This window comes from Phaethon lepturus, unplaced genomic scaffold (assembly GCF_000687285.1).
Source record: "Phaethon lepturus isolate BGI_N335 unplaced genomic scaffold, ASM68728v1 scaffold49539, whole genome shotgun sequence".
NCBI lineage: Eukaryota > Metazoa > Chordata > Aves > Phaethontiformes > Phaethontidae > Phaethon > Phaethon lepturus.
The window spans coordinates 9,211-30,136 of NW_010563820.1; the positions used below are offsets into that span (position 1 = coordinate 9,211).

The following is a 20,926-nucleotide window of genomic DNA, read 5'->3' on the forward strand; positions in this document are numbered from 1 at the left end:
GCCCCAGAAGGAGGCTGAGACTTCAGTTCAAATTCCATCAGAAATTAAAGTCTTGGAGAAATTAAAGAACATCTTTTCAAATCCACTTTTCTGTGGACAACTCTTGCTGAAATTGTGCAGAGAGCAACAGTAAGCACTCACCATCTTAATCTTTTAGCTGAGCCACCTGGAAAAAGCTGGGAAGCTCTTAAGGAAGGCCAGAAAGGAGGCAAGGAAACTGCAAGGGGGTTTGAATGAAGACTCAAAGACCAAGAAACATTAGCAGCACCACTGCAGGACACAAAATGTTGAATTTGTCAGTGTTGCAGTGCGTGTCTGTTGTTTTAAGGTTTCTGAGGCCAGACCTTGGAGACAAATCACACAAGTGACTGTTCAGTAGCACCTCTGCAATGTGTATCTAAATGTAGTAATTTTCTTAAGCCAGTACAGGTTTGTATTCAATTTGTCATTGAACTAACATACATGGGAATTTGCACTTAAGGTCTGATCTTGGCAAGAGAAGGGTGTGTGTCTGGGCACAAGTAACATTTTGGGCATAAATGGGTGGAGTTTAAAGCTGCACCAAGTGCATGTGTTTCTCCTCTGCCTCAGAAAACCAGTGCTGCTTTGAAAATAGGTCCTCAGATAGATGAAATAGGCTATGTGAGTATGGACTGAATTGTGAAAGAGGGAGCAGGCTATTTTTTTAGTGAGTGGGAGTGAGCTTTGGGGTACACTTTCCTATAGACTACACCACTGCTCAATGAGACTGGATTATTTTTCTGATAGAAATATTCAATACTCAAACTTTCATATTAAGATACTGTTTTTTCTTTGTCTTCTTTTTTCTTTTTTTCTTTTTTAAATGAGAGTTGTCTTAAACTGTCTGTGCTGTCATGAATGTTTGTATTTAGAAGCTAAAAGCACTTTGTCATTGAGTTTTAACAAATTATTCTGAAAGCATAATATAGAATCTCTTGTACTTTAACTCTGCACTTGTTTGTATTAATAGAGCTTGTCATCCTGGACAGTTGATAGCAAAAGGTTGTAGAAAATGCTGATGCCATTTTAAGTTCCAAGTGCACTTTGTTATGATTATGGCATTCAGAACTTTTTGTTTCTCTTTTGCATAGATTCAGTTAGAACCTGTGAAGCTTCTGTCTACAGAAGACCACCTGGAGCACAGCCTGGCTATTGAGAGAAGAAGAATCCGACTGGGCTATGAACATGTCTTTCAGAATCTAATGGAAGAGAGTAATAAGGAAGGTGATTACTGTGGTTGGCATAGAAGATGGAGCAAATGACTTACAAGCATCTGGAAGGGAGGAAAAAAGCAGACAAAACATCTGAGTGAAGCTCCTTGAGGTTGTGGTATCATGTAGAAAAGTGTGTGCCAGATTTGTGAGGGTCTGTAAGACAGTTATTCTAATAGAGCGGTATTTCTTTGCCTTTCAGAAATTCCAGATTTAAAAACTCAGGATTGAAGGCCAAGCATGCATTAAATAGATGTGAAATGCAGATCTTCATGTAGGTTATGTGTATAAGGTTTAAGAGCTCACGCAGAACTTTGCAATACAGTAATAAAGTCCTGTGACACTAGTTGCAATGCAGGTAGAAGGATAAAATTCACTTAGGCTTATGGCTGTGTCTTTGCAAGAAAGCACTAAGAACTATGTTTATGCTGTGAGACCATTCCCAACAAGCAGCAGAAACTTCATTTCATGAAGGTCAAAACAGGTGAAAAAAAAACTCCTCATGACCAAATCAGAAAAATTGATGGAATTACTATCTTTTTTTCTGATAGTAATCTCTGTTCTTAAAGTTGTGCTCAAAAGGTGCTGTGTTCCTCTGCAAAAGAAATTATCCCCAACAGTTAAGAAATATGCTGGCATTTGGAAAATCTGAACCGTAACTGTGTATAAACTGTTAACAGACATTATGTGGTTTTACTGAGGAAAGATGAAACCTGTTGTAAATATAAATTCTAGTCTTAACAATTTAGTAAGACTGTATAGAACTGAAGAGACTTGTTTACTGCAAGCAAACAAGTTATTTGTCTTCATGGTAACTGTCTCATAGGACACAGCTTAATACCATGAAAGACAAATCAGAGGTTGATGATTTTGAAACTTCCACAGGGATCTTATCATTGTTAGCACTAATTCACCTCCTTAAGGAGACAGAACAAGCAAAATAGGGGAAAGAGAGAAGAAAATATTGTGTGTAAAGACTTTCAGGTAGCAAAATAGGTATAAATCATATCCAGAAAGTGAAGTTTGTCTTCTGAGTGGATCTCATGCAACAACTTACGTAGGTCCAAAATGCAGGTTAGGCAAATGTGTCCACACAGATAGATATATATATATACACACACACACACACACACTCATAAAGTCAGTTAATTAGGGCAAAAGTCCGACGTACAATTCTGGTCAAGTAACTTCTATCACAGATATGCACTTTTACAATGACTGACATCATCTCATGCCTAAATTGGTTCTTGCAAAATATAGCTGAAAAAACGAAGAAGAATGTATGGCTAAACATTTGAAAGTAGAATTGGAAGTGCTTATATGATGGAAGGTGGTTACTGATCCAAATCGATATTTCTCTCTTTCGTGTGTTTTATATTGTCTCTGGTAATCACAAGATTTGTAACAGGTTATGAAATAATCATGTCATACTCTAACCTCAGACACATTTGCACAGGTGCCCATTATACATGGTGGTCAAAGTCTATGAAAGGCATTCGAATAAGTGACAAACTGCTCTGACAACGTCCGTTAGAGGTCATGCATAGCATAATCACAAACACATGCTGAGGCTGTTGGCTGCCTGCATTCACAGCTAGCCAAGTTTCACAGTAACTGCTTCTGACACAGCTTCTTTAAAGGATATAGTGAGGGCTGGGAAGGATCACTGTGCTGTGATAGACTGCGGGGTGCACCCCACCTCTGATGTCTCTTGGAAGAACAGAGCAAATCTTCAGCCTCTTGCATCCCTTGAAAAGAACAGAGGTCTCTGGGTTTTTATTTTTTTCTTCTTCTCATTGTGTATGAAGCAAATTGCACATTTCAGTAACTGGGAGTATTCTTGGCTATCAGATATACTAGCTGAAATAATTCATTAATACATTGCTGCCGTATTTCAGATACTTTTGAAGAGGAAGATGCGGTTTCAACTGACCTTACTCATGTACAGAGTATTGAGCTTGTCCAGCCTCCTCATGCAAACCATCATGGAAACACTTTTGGTGGCCAGATCATGGCTTGGATGGAGACAGTGGCAAGTATTTCAGCAAGGTATTTTTCCACATCATAGTCTTTACATATGGTTCTAAATTGATGTCGTGTTAATAGTAAGTGTTTCACAGGGATTTTTAAAATGAAAAATACCGACTGAAAACTTTGTGATTTTTCTTCCTCCTCAGATTGCAGGAGGCTTTTGAACTATTTATGTGGTACAGTTCCCACAGCATGCCACACCACTGTGGGAGTCAAATATTATTATTCTTCTATTACACATGCAGACCCTAAGGCAAAAGAGGCTATGTTATCCTCCTGAGAATCTCTGCAGAAAGTCAGCATCAGACATAGGAACAGAAACTTGGCCTCTTTGTGGTTGGTGCAGTGTTTTAAAAGCAGAGTTAGTTGTTAAGTCAGGGTAAAACCGATACTGATCCTCTATCACTTGATATCCAAAAATGAACAGCCTTCTAAATGTTAGTCTGCAGGTCTTTATGCCAGAAGAAAGAGTAAGTCAGAGAAGAAGAATTAAAAGAAACAGGTTCTGTTTTGTTGGCGTGCACACAGAATGGATGCATAACCGTCAGCAAGTTACTTAATCTTGCAGTCTGTATGAGTCCCACGTCCTATGGGTTATAATATTTTTAGCAGTTTAAAGGGCTCTGACATCTTCAGGTAATAAGTGCTAACTATTTTTGTGACACTGCCTAGTATTGCTTGTCAGTATGGCCTAGACATAGAATAATTCAATTTCTCTACCCTGAAATCAAACCATTGTTTTTCTCCCTCCTGGTTCTTGGACGCTGCACAAAGCTTCTTTGTAAAGCAACACTTGAGTTTCAGTTTGAATTCTGCTTGCATACTAAGTGACCTAATTCACTGCAGGGATGTTAGATAAGTTTTTGTTTTTTAACTTTAATAATTAAATGACTTCCCCATTCATTATTCATCTATTTTTGATTTGTAGCCAGTAGTTGTACTGATAACACATTTTCTGTAGTGGCTGGATAAACAGCTTGTTTTAGTAACATTAGAATGCACTGACCTTACCCCAGTGTGTCATTTCATTGGCTTCAAAGGGATTGTTTCAGATTTTTGCCATAATATGACCCAAAATATTTAGCTGTTTCCATTTGATAAATTTTACCTACTGAGAGTCACATTTACGTTTAAACAGAGAGGAAAATGTCAGCAAACTAAGTACTGAACAAATTTTCTTTGAACCAGTGAAAGTCAAACGTGATTTGTCATGTTGAAAATTTCAGGAATAATAGCTGGTGACAGAAGCTTGTTGAAAACAGAGATTTTGTAGTTTGTGCTTGAGAAACAGCTAGTCTCACTACAGACCTTTTGTGAGGCCACTCGCAGTTAGACCTGATCTTTGAAGCTGCCAGCTAAGAGTTGCTATGGCCACAAACTGATAGAGGAACAGAAGAGGAGGGCTAACCCTTGACAAATAAATTTCTAAGGGCATTTTAAAGGTTACTCACGCTCCTTCTCCTGTCTCTCCACCACCCCTACTTTTTTTGCTGGACAGTAAATGAAAATCTTGCAGATAGCAATAAAGCCATTTGAATATTAGTAATAGTAGTTTGAACTGGATCTGCACTTTCTTATTTCTTATACTTGCAGTAAAAGCATTCAGGGCATAGTTTTCCAGGAAAAATGGAATATTTAGCCAAATTTCTGGTTTTTTCTTATTTTCAATAGTAGTGATTGCATCTCTATAGGGAACGTTGCAAATAAGATCACCATTCTAAATCAGAAAAGCAAATTATTCGTAATGAAATTACAAAGTCATTTGAATGTATTAGTCTATTAAAAAGATGTACCAGTCAATTAATTAGCTACAGATAATTGTGTGCATTTAACAATACTGGTACATTAGTTTGCAGAGTGCAGTTGAGTTAAAAGCGAGGAATGCTACAAAGCTGTATTTTCAAGTTTAAAAACTGCACAACAAAAAAATCTATTCTCAGATGTGCACATGGGATTCTTACTGATGAGTTTTGCACGTGTGCATGAGGACAGCATGTTTTTTTCAAAGTATAAAAACAAATGGCATTATTGTATATTGTTCCCTATTCATATGATGCACAGAGATCCCAGTAAAGAGTGGGGCTTTGACTACACTTAGAACTGCTGAAGAAGGCTAATTTATGCCCACTCCAGAGAGCTTTCAAACCAGATCCCAGTTCCACAAACCCTTAAGCTCTATCTGTACTGCAGATTTTTTTTTCTGGAACGTCTGTGAAGGACAGATGAGCAATGAGTTGTTGGAATTCCCTAATGTAGATGACACAGTATTACAAAACATTTCCTTTAGCAGTGTAATTGGATATGATGAGGTGTGTATCTCTTTGTCCACTGTACCGGTCCAAGAGTAGCTTTGCTGGTATGCACATGAAAAGGGTACTCACCTGGCACAGGCAATCTTCCATACTAGACCAGCAAAGTTTTACTAGAGTGGCTACAGCCACATTTCACAGGCAGTTCAAAGAGATCCAGTAGGACAATCCAGCTGAACCTGACTACATGTAATAGAACACAGTATAGGATCAGAAGAGACAGGTGAGCGGATGCAGTATGCAATTGGAAGGACGAAGGGAGCAGAGTTACTAAGATTTGTGTGTTTGTAGTACACTGGTTTGCCCCCTTTTGAGCTTTAGCCAATGGTTCTGTGTTTTTGAATTAATGAGTGATCAGTTCAACATCTTTCTGTCATTTCGTATGTGCAAAGATGAGTTTCCCAGCTCAGCACCTCTAGTGAACTGCACATAATTTAGTAAACCAGAACAAATTTTAAAAAGAACAAAAAAAACAAACTCTGCATTTGTCAGTTATATGATTAGTATTTTATTCTTATTTCATAAAGTAGCAGAACACATCTCACAAACAAGTAAAAAAGTACAGATATTAAAAAGGATAGACTGATTTTGCTTTGCTTGAACACTGTTTCTGGTTTTCAGCCTTTTTGCTCAGGTTTCTTTTAATTGTTCAAAGGCTTTATGATATGGCATTTTTACGTACTGAGCAATATCCTACTCCGCATGCAGTCATATAGAAATTAATGAAACTCTGTGAAGTAAGTGGTTACTCTGTAGGTAAGGGATTCATGGTCTGGCTCCAAAAGAAGGTAATATCAAGCAGTGAGAATTAATTAGGCGGTGTGTTTGTAAAGTGTGTTGAAAATGAAACAGCATGACATAAGTGGTATTACTATGTTTGAAGCTCAAATTATATGCTCTTGGAGCTGAACTTGTTAACTGTATTTCAGTGGGTTATGGAATAAATCAGTGTATTACAGTGATCTTCTAGGTTGTGCAAACCTTGTCGCTACCAGCTCCAAACCTAACAAAGGAGGTTCTTTAACATGACTGTGTGTTTTGCGCTCTCTCTCTCTCTTGCTTTCTTTTTTAGCCGCCTTTGTCATTCATATCCCATCTTGAAATCAGTCAATATGTTCAAGTTTTGGGGACCATCTGTTGTGGGTGACCGCCTTGTCTTCAATGCAATTGTGAACAATACATTTCAGAACAGGTAAAGCTCCTCATCTGCTTGTCTTCTTTGACTTCTCCAGCACCAGCCTAACCGCCTATTTCAGGTTTCAGCCATCAGTAGGATTTGCATTATGGAATGAACTATTTTTCATCTGAGCTTTGAGGGATATATCTATATCTATAACTATCTGTGTATATGTGCTTCTTTTTTACTTTTCTCAGTGAAAGTTTAAAAAAATTTATTCTATGACTTTCACTCTCAATTTAAAGATCATTTTGTAACCAAATCCCAATCCTGCAAACTCAGACCATAAATATCACTCTGAAATTCAGGGATTGTCAAGGGGTGAGTTGGTCCCACAGCTTTGATTATTCAGAAGACTCCAGTTTGCTGCCAGGATCTTCTTGTCTTGGCATCTGTTGGCAGATCTGAGTTATGTTTATTGCTGGTTACCGGCAAAATCCATGCGCTGTTTTTGTTTTTTTCTTCCCAATGTTGGTTTGGGTGTACAAAGGTGAGGCTTTGCCAGTTGCAGTTTGGAATAAATGGCTACAGCCCATGCTGAAATTTTGTGTTTAGTTGAGTATATGGTCCCTGTAAGCTTGAAACATAGATTTTGGCACACTGAATGTCTGCTCCTGGAATTCAGTGGTGTGGCTGTTGACCAATCTTGCACAGATCCTGGCTGCTAATGAGTACTCTCTCTTTCCTATGCATGCGCTATCTCCCCTGCATTTTTAGGGCTACTGTTGTGTTTGCCTCACAGAGAATGACTCTCTGTTGACCTTTGGCAAAGGGATAGCATCTCTCTAGGCTATTTCCCCATCTACAGGAATGGTGCTTTGGGCTAACAGAGCCTCTGGTAATGCCAGTGCTGTGACACAACTTACATGGAAGCCTGTTCCAGCAGGAGGATATGTTCAGAAGTTGCAAGATGTGTAGCAAGACAAACCACAAGGCGGCAGAAGCTACATTAATTCCTCCTCTAAATTCTGTACATGGGACAAATGTTATCTTGGCGTTGCTGTTCTGTGGCTGTTTTCTTTGTAGGTGTATTTGGTCCCTGCAGAATGCTAGCGGGGCATGAAGTACCTTCATACTATGCTTCTGCTGAATGTCGAATCAGTATCTTCCTGTTCACTTTTGCTGTCTGTTCTCATAGTATGCTTACTGGTGTTCATATTTGTCTACTTAGCTCAATTTTCACTCTTTTTATTAATGCTATTTAGCTAGTGCCACCTTTTATTTTTTTTCTGAAATGTGTCTGTCCGGACTGAGTAATTTATTTTGTATGATGCAGAAGGTATTTGAGTCAGGCTTCCTGCACACGGGAGGGTATACAGCAGCCCTTTTTAGTATGTCTCAGGGGTGTTTCTGCATCACTTGTACTAGTTCAATAATTAATTTAAATTTTTATTTCAGTGTGGAGGTTGGTGTCCGTGTTGAGGCTTATAACTGTGAAGAATGGATCAAGGACCAAGCACGGCATATTAACAGCGCGTTTCTCATTTTTAACACTGTAAATGACAAAGGAGAGCTGCTCACCTTCCCCAGAATCAAACCTGCTACAAAGGTCAGATCTGATCCTCAGGAGTAGAATGAATGCATACATGAGATTATGTGGTCCAAACCAGCACACTGCATGTCACACAGCCAGCCACTACAACCTTGCTGGGAAAGCAGTGACTAAACAGGGCACTGAAATGCATCTTCTTGCAGAAGAGAAAACTTCTAACTGAATGTTTGCCTTTGCATGAGAGATTTGCCATTGTTCACTTCAGTCATCCAAAACTGACAGGTGTTATGGCGGTCAGTCATTAATAGAAATTCTGCAGTGACTTGATGGACAGGGAAGAAGAATCTGCTTTTTGCAGATTTTTGTATCTGTCTTGTGCAATCTCCACTGACTGTAGATGAAATTTCTCGGGGTTCAGTGAACAAAGTTCTTTTTATAAACCCTTAGAGAAGATGAGAAATAGAGTTAATAAAGAAGTCTGTAGGAATCAAATCCCTTTACATGGGTGGGCTTTCCAGTTCCTTTGACATGGAGATCTCAGCATGTGTTTCCCTGAAAGTAGTTCATAAAGTACTGGGAGCAGTTTGAATACCGTTGTTTAATTATTTGCTGTGATGTCACCTGTCATTAACCTTACTGCTCTGGTTACAAGATTTTTAGAGAGCCAGCATAGACAGAAATGAAACAATTATTTAACATCAGTGAACTTATATTTTATAGGATGGCAACTGGACAAATAAATCAAGGTGCCCTGTGTAGTAGCTGAGGCAGTAAGGTTCACTACTGCCCATTACAGGCTGGTCCAAGAGGAAAAACTGAGTCTTCCTCAAAAAAAAAAAAAAAGCCATAGCAGTTTAGCTTCTGTCAGAAAAACAGCGCTTCCCTTGAAGACCTGCCTAGAGGGGCATCCACAAGCTAAGTTTCAAGATAAGAACACACACACCCATTCCTTCAGAGTAAAACAAACAGATCGGTGAAAATTGGTATGTGCTCAAGGTAATTCAAATTTTCAGTGGTCATTTGACTGAAAGTGATAGTCTGTACAAAAGAGGCAAGAGGTGTCCTCAAAAAATATTATGTAGTCCTTTAAAGAAGGCTGAGATGCTCTAATCTGGATATTCTTCTTAGTCCAGAAGCTACCTGTCAGCTTTTAAAGGCTGAGGAAGAGACGCTTTTCCAAAGTGGCATGTCGTTCAAGAAAACAATTGGCCTTTAATGCAGTTTGGTGTGGTGTATGTTCTTGGGTCATTTCCGTGCTTCAAAAAACATCCGCCCTGGCAAAACAATAATGAGAGAAGGGAAGGACCTGCCACCTTGAAGGGAAGATCACATCTGTTTGCACAGTGGTTGCTCTGTGTCTCAGATTCATGTGCACCAAAATAGGAATTCTTCCATGCTTCCTTCGTGCTTTGAACATCGGAAGATGATGAATTGCATTACTAGTTTATGGGGTGGATGGCACATTTAGAAAGAGTAGAATGTGTGTGGTGCACTGCCCAGCTGCCATTCATTTAGGACCAAAAAGTGCTAGGAGTATGCTACCGCAATACAACTTTTTAATTGGGGTTGTTTGGTTTTTTTTTCAATTTTAAGGGAATATTGTCAAGTCAAAAGTAAACCAGTGACTCAGGTTAATCTGGGGAAAGGCCATTGTAGAGAATGCAATTCTTTCTTTATTTGTAATACATTTCTGACATTTGTCCATCTATAAGAAACAATTTTTAGTTGTCTTTTTTTAGACTGTGTCCTAAAATAATCAGCTGTGTTACTGTCTGGTTTACTTTTTATAAAGGATGGTATGAGGCGGTACCATGGAGCTATTGCCCGAAGGAGAATTCGACTAGCCAGGTATAGTTGGGTTACAAGGAGAGCTTGATTTTAAAAACTTAATTTTTTAATGTACCCTCTAAAAAAAGTGATCATTTGTTAAGTAGTCAAAGTCACCTCAAACATAACTGTTCTGTAGCTTAACTATCCAAATAATTTTGCCAGAACTGCATTGAAATTACTAGAGGCTACTTGTCTCAAAAATACTTTGCTCTATATGTTATTTTTATAGGTTATTTTGTTTCCCCGTCTTTCTTGGAAAGAAAAAGGAGTTATTGCAAGCTTGTCTTGCAACCAAAAGTTGATAAAATACCTGTAAAGTATTTAGAAGACACTTTAAGCCTATAGCAGTGATTGTTTCCAGAATATATAGAAGAAAGTGTAAAGAACCAATTCATGCTATTATTCTTCTTTTGAATTTTGTTTTAGAAAATGCATGCTGTATGCTAAAGAAGACAAACCTTCGGATCCCTGGGAGAGAAGCAACCAGGTAATCTGTAGATAGTGTACTGTCTGCTTGGATAAAATGGTGTATTTGTACACTTTTCGGGTGTGTAAAACAGTTGTACAGGCCATATCAGCTTCCAAAGTGGATCTTCTGTACTTAAGCATTATGATAGTCATTGAAGAATGGATAAATAGGTAATAAGATGAATGTTTTCTTCGTCTGAAAAAAGAGAGTAGATGCTTCACTATTGATTACAACCATAAGCTTAATATAAAACACAAAAATGTCTTTAAGATAGACTCTTTTAACAAGTGGTCCCTTAAGCAGCTGAGCTGTAAGGTCTCCTGCAGATATATACCCCAGTGTCTCCAGCTTTTAAAAAGCTGAATTCTCCTGTAGAGGAATTAGTTCGTTGCTTTTTTATTCCCTTTATCCAGCCACTGACTTTCTCAAAAATTGCTGTGAGGAGACCATGTAGTAAGTGTTAAAAGTGGAGGGAGAGACATGGCAATACCAACAGACAGATAAACAGTGGAATAATTTAAACTTTGTTTCTGTGGGAGAAAGGTGAAAACCTATGTTCATTCCTAGGTACTCTGCATCAAGGGGTACATGTTTCTGGCTTGGACGTGCTAGGCCATAGAACTTTCCTGTGTCATGAAATGAAATGAATAGTGATGAACCTGAGTTTAGGTGGAGTTATAGACACCCTAAATGTTGTTTCAGTGTCATATTTTTGTGGTTAAATTTTCATTGTATTTAAGATCTCCATGGCTTACGGAAATTTTACTGGGTCTTTTTCCATTACATGAAAAAATAAATAATTGAGAATTACAATTTAGGAAGTGGTTTACTGTTAACAGTGGCATCTCCATGGTTTGAAGCAGCATTTCTTTTCTGCAAAACAATAATATAAATATGCACACAATGATAAAAATTACTTAAGATTTATTTAATATTAAATTAAAACCCATCATGAAAGACTCTAAAGCTGTATTCTTTTCATACAGTGGTTAAATGAGAACTCCAACCACTGTAGTCGCGCATAAATAATGGATATATTTGCACTTTCTCTGCTCTGAGCCTGCTGTGTAAAGCAATTGCCAAGATAGACTACAGCTTGATAGCAATGAAGAGGTTAATTTTCTGGTAGATTTTAATTACTTAGGAGGAAGATGGACCAAACCATTAATTTAGTGGTCTGAGAGGTTACCTGTATTATCTCTCCGGTGGTCACAATTTTTCTGCACTGCTTTATACTTGGAGAAGCCCAAAGTATTATTTTGTTGTAGTTTAATTAGGGTTGTTTTGCCAACAGCCATGTGAGCACATAATTTAGCTATCGTAAGTATTTAATTCAGAAACTACTGGACTGTGTTTTCTGCAAGGAAAACACTTATGGGAAAAAACACAGTTGTTCGCAATTGAGGGTAATGATAAGAAGAAAACATCTAATTTCTGGAATGTTTTGTGAAATGCACCTTTATCCCTTCATTTTCAGAAATCTATCTTAATGTTTCAGGCTTATGTGAGTTACAGCAATATAGCTGCACTGACACACCTAGCAGCAAAACCGGGATGGGAAATAACCAGTACGCTGGATGATGTAAGTGCGTAATTGTGGAATAGCTACATAGTCATTTTAGTTATGTTTCACCATAAGAGGTGGGCAGAGAAAAGCAATATTCTGCATTTGTAAATAAATACACTGGGTTGGCAGTGTTTGTTTATACTGTGGCCAGGGTTGAAAACCAAAACTCCCAGAGTATCCCTGAAAAGTTGCAAAGCAACCTCTGTCCAGAGTGCTGTGCAGCCTGGAAGTGCCACAGAGGAGTTCTAAGATGGTCTGAACGACTGGTGAATATAGGACTTGGGATCCCATAGGGCAGGCTTGCCCGCAACTGATCAGTTGGGCTTGCTGAGCAGCACACAGGAGAGTGTAAAAACACAAACCCATATCTCTTTTCTGTGAGGTGTTTTCTTTGCCACAACTGACGTGCTTCTGTGGTTTTGCCAAATTGTTTGGTTCCATCTAAACACCAAACTTGGACATCTTTGTTTAGGCAGTGCTGTTGACAATCTGTTGGGCTTCTCATGTCACTGTGATAAGCAAAATGTGTGCGGCAGTCTGTAGTATACTGCCTTTACCAGCTTTGCAGCATGGCAGATGTTTCTAAGTAGCAGGCATTATCTTGTGATAGTTCCAAGAGGACACTGCCAGTCAACAGGTGGCAGCAATTTATATACCACATTTTTCAGTCACTGTCTTCTCAGAAGACCACTTGACTCTCTTTTTATGCATGTTTTTCCTTTTGGATATCTTCTTTCTGCCACTTTGCTATTAAATTACAAAAGCCTGAAATCAAAGCACCTCTCTGTTCATCAGTCAGTGTTGTAAGTGCAAAATTAGTTAGGAGTCTCCTGTAAGCCAGTTTTAAGATAGGCAGATGTGCTAAGAAACCCAGTTGCAAGACAGTTTAGCTGGGAAAACTCTGTTTTAACCTAGTTGCAGTGCCTGTTTTCCAAACTATCAACAAATACCTGTTAAGGTTTCATTTCTGATATATGGTTAGTGACTAGCAGATTACTTTAAGATCATGTAGATTGGAGATGTTTTGGGACAAGAAAAGACTGTTACAATCTTTTAGTCTGACCTCTTGCATGTCACAGGCTATGAAACTTCACTTTCTGATTCTTGCATCAGGTCAATAAGCTACTTCAGTGAGAGCATATATAAATCATAAGGAATTCCAGTTATGACAAATCTGCCAGTTCTATGTGTCATTTGTTCCAGTGGTTAATAAATTTCAGAAAACACTTGTGCCAATTAATTAAATGATGGACAGCACTCATGCAGGAAAAACCAACCTTGAACAATCAAGACTGAAACATTGAGCATTATTTTGAAGCCTCTGCTAAGACTGTATTATTATCCATGTGAAACTTCCTTTCTGTGGCCACTGGGACTGCCATGATCTCAGTTTCTTTCGTAACCCTAAATGCTTGAAACCTGTAATAGAACCAGCACCAAATGTTGTGAAATAATTACTTCATACAAAAAAAAACAAAACCCATGCACATTCTGGATGACATTTTAAACAGCATGATGTTACCTCTCTCTCTCAGGAAGCCACGAGGTACCTTCCAGTATTACTGGAATCTGGAATTTTCTCCCCTTTTGGGGGAGTCTTGATAGTTAAGATCTGCCTCTAAGCCACTTAGGCCTTATCTGGTGGAAAATCTTGAGTAGCTTGTTCTAGCTGTTCTTTCATCTAATTGAAGTGGGTATCTGAAATCTAGCAAAAAATGGTTCAGGCAGGATGTAGGATGTAAATCACACTTGATGCTGTCAATGGATGGAGAGTAGTCATCCATTCCCATTGTTCTGGACATTTCTGCATAATCTTTCCTTAAGCACCGCAGGCCACCACGCATATCATACAGGTCTTATGTTCTCTGCATTCATGTACGAGGTCTTGATCCTTGTCCCTAGGGTATAGCAGTGTCGGTGCAGAACAACTACTTAGCCTTCTCTGATAGTCATGCATAGCAGCATCTCCACTCAAACAGATTTCATCAGTGTCCATGGAATGGTTTCTCAGGGAGAGGCTGAAAGAACAAATCGTACGAATCAGGTAGTAGTGCTGAACAGTACTCTGCGTGAAGGCAGTCATACTATGGGGAAGGAGACTGTCAAAGACATTAGACTGAACTGTATGTTGGGCTGAAATATTCTAGTAGGTAGATTCTGCAAAGCAGCGTATGCTTCTCTTATGCAGAGGATTTGTTTTGCTTTTCCCTGGAATTAGAATGACCCCAAGTTGATTGACATGTTTTGAAGGTAGAAAGTGGCACTGTGAGCTCTTTGACGTAGAGCCACGTCAAAGTAATAACCTAGTCTTGCCAGCGTTCACTTAGCAGAGTGAACAGTTTCAACAGCTGCACCTCCTACTTCATTTTGTGATTTTCAAGTCTAGAAGACTCCTAAGACAACATGATTTCTTTTCTGTACCTTAGAGGAATATTGATCCATGCATCTTGTAGCTGGTTTCTAAAGTTCTTAGGCCTTTTTTTTCAACCCAGACTTCACTTCAGCGAGATGCTTGCTGGATTATATAGAATTTTTTTACCTATTCCAAAACATCAAAATATGGAAACATACAAAATCCATGTTCTTGCACAGATGTTCCATAAACCAAAAGATTGTTAATTTTTGGTCCAGAAAAAAAACAAAGCATCAGAGATGATGAAGCTTATGAATTTTGGATCACTTAGAAATTAAATTTTTTTAAAACTTTCTAGTATTTGAGAAGCAATTTAGCATATCAGCTTAAAATTTGGGAATAAAGTCCACTAATTTTAAGCATTCTCTTCTATCCATCTTCTTCTGTTGTACAAGTTTATGGAAGACGCCAAGCCCTTCTTTTGCAAGAATTGTATGTACATTTTATGTGCAGGCTATTCCTTTCGAATTCCCTGTGTTAGGGTTCAGGCCTATGACTAGAAATAGACTCAAAGTAATCAAAACAAGGTACTGCAAGTGTGGGACAAGAGAGTCAAAACTATGTTTTGAAATAATTTTTCAGCATATCGTTAACTCCAGGTGCTCTGCTTCACAGTAAAGAATAGAGGAGGAAAAAAAAAGATATTTTGGAAAGAGAAATGTTGATTCATTTTAGGGGAAGGGGGTTTAGGCCAGTGTGTGACTGATTTGTATGGACAAAGGGAGCTGGAGTAGTTGAACTGTACTAACTGCTAATTAAAGACAAGCTACTGGACTGCGTAGGTTGCAGAGGTGTATCAAGGAGGTAGTCCATGTATCATCCACAATCATCCCTCTTAAAGCTCGGAAAATGCTTTTGTAAAAATCTGGTCACCTTTGGATGTCTTTAGGTAAGCTCCCCCAAACTGCAATGCACAGGACTGCTGGATATTTTCAAATTCTGGAGCTGGCTGCCCAGGGAGGTGGTGGAGTCACTGTCACCGGAGACATTAAAAATATGTGTAGATGTGGCAGTTCGGGACATGGTTTAGTGGGCATGGTGGTGTTGGGTTGACGGTTGGACTTGATGATCTCAAAGGTCTTTTCCAACCTTAATGATTCTGTGATTCTGTGTGTTCCAAAATCCTGGTGGCAAGGAGGGCAGTTTCTTGGTTTTTCTTATTTTGCTAAAGTCTCTGTTGCCTCACACATACTGTGGGGATGCTTGTTTCATCTAGTATGGCCTCACTCCAGCTGGCTTCTGCTCACCAGTGCCACATCCAATGGATCCTACTCTTAAATTCCTTTTTCCTTGAATTTACTTTTAAGTAACCATCACTACTACATCAGATAAATCTATCTTAATAAAGTTTCTTCTATTCCTTCCTAAAAATTGTTTATTACCTTCCCTTGCTTTCCCATATTTATGCCATATTTCAGTAATTCAGGCTGGCTCAAGTGCCATGTTAAAAAACAGTAGAATTCTGGACCAGTACCTGCCCAGATTTAAAAAGTCTAATCTCCTGTCACTCATCACTGATGACAAATTCACCAAAGGAATTTCATGAGGTTCTCAGGCTGCCCTGTTAGCTTTTGGAGTCAGTGAACTGAAGGCTCTGTGAGGAGACTTTCTATAGCAAGGTTGAGAAAATGTTTTAACCTTCAGTCCTAAGTGTATCTACCATTGTTTATGAAAGTGGTGACATCTACATGATGCAATAACTCAATTTTTTCCAAGGCAGCTTGCAGTGTGAAAGGTATCTAGAGACTCTATATACAGTGTGAGAAAGAGTTCATACTGGCCTCTAGCTCAGTTCATTTACACTTGCAAGGTAATTCAGCTGTTGCTAACCAGATGTAATTAAAACCGTGATGTCACTATGCTATCAGTGTATTTGGTTTCACATTGTGCTGTATTTTAATGTAAAACTAATCTTGAATACTCATCTGCCTTTCATCTGTCAGATACAGTTTCATATGTACTCCTGAGAAAATCTGCTGAAGTCCTAAATATGTAACATTTAGAAGTGTTAAGATATTTCTAGGAATCGTTCTCTGTTTTAATATGTTATTCACTTTTCAGATAAAAATATGGACTCATGAGGAGGGTGATTTGCTGTCACTCAAAGTTGAAATGCAAGTGAAGATACCATCACATCTAGCTTTCTCCCTTTTGTCTGACTTTACATTCCGCCAGCAATGGGACAAACATTTCTTGTAAGAACTTACCTTTCCTTAAGACTGTTCAAACCCACTGACAACTAACCTTTTCTGATACAAATGTTCTTGAGATGTTGACACTTTTCTACCTAATTAAGAAGCAATTGCTGTAAGAAGCTGACATTAAAGATTCATTAGTCGAAGTATGGATTGGGTTTCTTACCTTAAAAATAAAATTTAATTTCTCCTAAGTCTGATTTAAAAACATGGTTGCCCTGGACTGTCAAAAGAGAGAGCTGGGACAGAGGTTACCATTTTCTAAAATGAACAAAATTCTGTGCCTAAACAAATGTATGTTGAAAGGGTTAATTTGAGTAGATTGCATATAACTTGAGGTCGATGTATTGTGCATGCTCTCTGTAAAAAGAGAGGCAAACCTGTAGACTCCTTCATTTTTGTATTGTTTGGGACAGTGATGCTCAGCTTCATCATACAGTCAAAGTGAGAAATCAAGAAATGGGGATCTTCAGAATGCATAATTTAAGAAAGATAATATCTTATAAAGTGTATCTAAATTGGAATGGGTTTCAGAATTGCTGTAAAAGGTGTTTTAAGGTTTTTTTTATTTACCTTACATGATGTAGAATAATGACTAGAGCCAACTGAGCTGAATATTCTCTTGAAGAAGAAGCTTTTTCAGTTAGTCATTCAATCCTGAAAGATTTTTATCAGAGGGTGAAAGTGGAAGCTTAGGCATATTTGAAAATTTACAGTCTCTGCTGAATTTATGGCTTGTAACAAATGAAATCTGAAGGAATACTGGGTTGATTTTTCCACGGCTACAGCCAAACTCAGATTTCTTACAACTACCGTGAAGCCTGATTGACTGGTGAAAACGGATACCAGCTTAGCACTGCTGAGACAGTAGAGGCTGAAATAAATAAATCAATTACTGAAAGTGTAAAGAAAAATTCTGACTTTTTTTTGTAGTGAAAACTCAAGAGATAGTGATCTGTACTTCCAAGGCAGTGAAAGAGTATGTCCTACGCAGGTGTCCTTGTCTGAATGGAGTAGAACACAACTTTGAATAAAATTTTACAAATGTTTCCTGACTGTCTTTCCTGTGGTGTGTCAGATGGACAATGTTTGGTCAGTCAGCAAATATTGTGGCATGCAAGCTAATGTGATTTCAAACAGGAATTGAGAGTACACAAAAGATGTGCTTTTAAGACATTGCTCCAGCACCTTGCAGCACTTTTTAACAACTTTGTGGAACGGAGAGGTGGTGTCAGATGAGGTATTGCAGAAAACCTCAGCTTTTTACTCTGTGTTCCTCTCTCTTCCTTGCTGCCTGAAGATGAAAACACAGGCTTAATGTTATGATGGAATATATGTTTGTGTTCTGTTTTTCTTAAGAGATGCTATTGCATACATCAGGGTCTGCATGTGTGTGTTAAATGTATTTGCAGAACTTGTGAGGTCCTCCAGGCTGTGAATGAGGATGAGAAAATATATTATGTTACATCTCCACCCATGACTGGCCATAAACCCAGAGATTTTGTGATTCTTGTGTCTCAAAGGCAACCCTGTAAGCCAAGGTGAGTATGCAATTTCAAGTTTAACTGTGAGCTTTGGAGCCACAGTTTTGATTACTGTTGACCTTCATCTGGGCCTGTCGTTGGGTGACAAAGATGATAGTTTATTTTTTAAGAAATCAGTTAGTAGCTGGTCTAAAATATAATTTGTTGATGCCTGAGTTTGCACAACCAGGTTTGTTTTGCAGTGGGAGGGTGTGATGAAGTAAATTCAGATCATCACAGATTCGTAGTGTAGTCCAGTATTGCTTCTTTGATAGTGACTCTTTGGGAGTAATCTGTCATGAGGGGAAAATAGGCCAGAATTCCAAACAGGGAATTTGGAGAAAAAAGTGTCCCCAGAGGGCCTCTTCGTGTGCTGAAGCACATAACTGGGAGTTTGCCTGCTTGCTTGTTTTAAGTGACTATGTAATCCCATTTAATATAATTCTGGAGATTTTCTTATTGAAGGAAGTGTTTGGCCTTTCTTGAAACCTCAGCGTGACACATTTATTTTTTCTGTAAATTTTGCTGCTGAATTTGGTTTAAAAAGTCCCTTCATCAGTTTAACATACATTGATTTTTTTTTTTCATTAGATTTCCTTTTGTTCTTGCATAATGAAACATGCATAAATGGGACCATTTGGTGTATCTTAGCATTCTTCATTCTCAATTTCTTTTCTTATATTCAGTAATTCTTCATGTTAACAGAACATTGCTTCCAAAAGGCAGTATTCTGTACTGTGCTTGCTTTTTTCCCCGCGTACATCTGGGAACTGAATTATGTCTACCTTTGCTGGGGCCACACTGTAAAACCTCTTAGTAAGGGTTGCTCCTCGATCCTGATTCTGTGAACGTGGGCTGTGGAGAGCAGGATAAATTAAAAAAAAAAATAGGAGGTGGTGTATGTGGGTGATTGTTCTGTGCTTCCCACAGAAGTCTCCTTGAGAGTCTGTGATAAAGCCTTAATGAGACTCGAGAAAGCTGAATCTTTTAACATACTATCTTTAAACATACAGGAGCTTGTTTGCCTTCATATGAAAATCACATCTTTGGTATAGCTGTGCATACGCTGTAATATTTTACATCTATCTTTTTTAACATCTTCTTGAAGAAATGTTTGATTCTTCCCCTTGCCCTGCAGTGAACCCTACATAGTAGCTGTAAAGTCAGTTACCCTCACGTCTATGCCACCTTCTCCAGAATACTGCAGAAGTGAAATCTTTTGTGCTGGATTCCAGATCTACAGTGACAGCAACAGCTCTTCTACAGTGAGTAGCACTGCAGACCTCAGCTGTGTCTCCTTCCCTGTAGCATTACATGTGCATATAATCTTGTTTGAGCTGAGAGTCTAGAACACTAACAGCCATAGAAAAAAAAAGTTTCCCCAGAGTTCAGTGTAGTTACAAAGACATTTTTTATTCCACAAAGTGGAATCTGTCTTGCCTAACTTTGGCCAATCTGAATGTTAGGACAGAAATCTAAACTAAGCCCTGGGGATGGCCAGGCACCTCCAGAGAATCATTCATTCAATCCTAAAATACACTTCTAGAAGGTGTGCATTAAACTGGTCTCTGGTGGTGAGCATCTCTTTTCACTGACTACAGAGGAAGTCCAAGGAATTAGTTTGGATTAAACACTTAACTTGAACTTTCGTATGTCATAAATGATGCTATATGAATCCCATCTCTTCACCAATGACGATGTTCATCTTTTGTTCTTCTCCATGGAAAGGCTATAACTTTCTCATTTAAGAAAATCTATTTCTGAAAACCTTCAGCAACTCTTAGTGGCTGTGATTCTTTTTTCAGGCAACAGCTTTGTTCATAAAGCACATATATTTAACAGGTTACACATAACATTTCTTGCTGTACTGCTGTGTATGTTTATCTCCTTGCTTGAGGACCTGGCAGTAGTGAGGACACTGAGATCACTGAAATACTGTAGAAAAGGCATGCTCTTTTTGCTGACTATTGTCTTCAGTTTCAGAAGGCAGTGCCTTCTGAACTGCCTATGTGTTTCTATTCGCATCTATAAAAACTTTGATACTCATTTAGGCTCTGCAAAAAGTCTAACTATGGCAATCCTTAGCGCTTTTGTTTCATTTATTTTTCTTTAAACAGGTGTGTTACTTCAATCAAGTGACATCAGGCGTTATGCCGTACTTAGCTGCAAATCTTACTGGCTCATCAAAATCCATTGAAGACACTGCTTTGGAATGTATAAAGTTCTTGGAGCTGAAAGGCAGGAAGAACTGAACTTAAAAACAGATTTCTGAAGAGACCTGTAAAGATTATCAAGCAGTACTGGTTTGAATTCCTGCGTATGTGTTGATCATTTGTCTCCAGGTTAGTTACTTTGGATCATGTAGCCAATATTGGGCAATATTGAGAATATCTAGTAAAAGCATTTTCTATCAAATTAAGATTAGGCCTTAGGCTCCAAATTCAATTTTTAATTTTAAACATATTAAAGAACAGACTCCATTCTTGGTTGAATTAATGAGTTGAGTTGTATATAAATGGCAACAGAATCTGGCCCAGTAGAACTGTAGCTAATGAGAATACTTCACTATTTTAATGTTATGTTGAACGCAATGGCATCCAGCCAGTTCTAAACCGGTAAATACCACCCTATCTAATTTGCAGAGAAGTGGTGCTACTAAGTATCTCTGACCTAGTTGTCCAGGTTGTT

General features: G+C 38.4%; 1 protein-coding gene across 1 annotated transcript in view; it reads left to right on the plus strand.

Annotated features, from left to right (window-relative positions):
* Positions 1–20,490, plus strand: part of ACOT12 (acyl-CoA thioesterase 12) — a 27,100-nt gene extending 6,610 nt beyond the window's left edge. The window contains exons 4-14 of the mRNA XM_010294664.1: positions 1,113–1,245; positions 3,131–3,281; positions 6,645–6,764; positions 8,148–8,298; positions 10,034–10,089; positions 10,498–10,558; positions 12,039–12,122; positions 16,582–16,715; positions 18,128–18,256; positions 19,377–19,503; positions 20,356–20,490. Of these exons, the coding sequence (XP_010292966.1) occupies positions 1,113–1,245; positions 3,131–3,281; positions 6,645–6,764; positions 8,148–8,298; positions 10,034–10,089; positions 10,498–10,558; positions 12,039–12,122; positions 16,582–16,715; positions 18,128–18,256; positions 19,377–19,503; positions 20,356–20,490 (1,281 nt within the window). The remainder of the gene's footprint in view (positions 1–1,112; positions 1,246–3,130; positions 3,282–6,644; positions 6,765–8,147; positions 8,299–10,033; positions 10,090–10,497; positions 10,559–12,038; positions 12,123–16,581; positions 16,716–18,127; positions 18,257–19,376; positions 19,504–20,355) is intronic.
* The last annotated feature ends 436 nt before the right edge of the window (positions 20,491–20,926 follow it).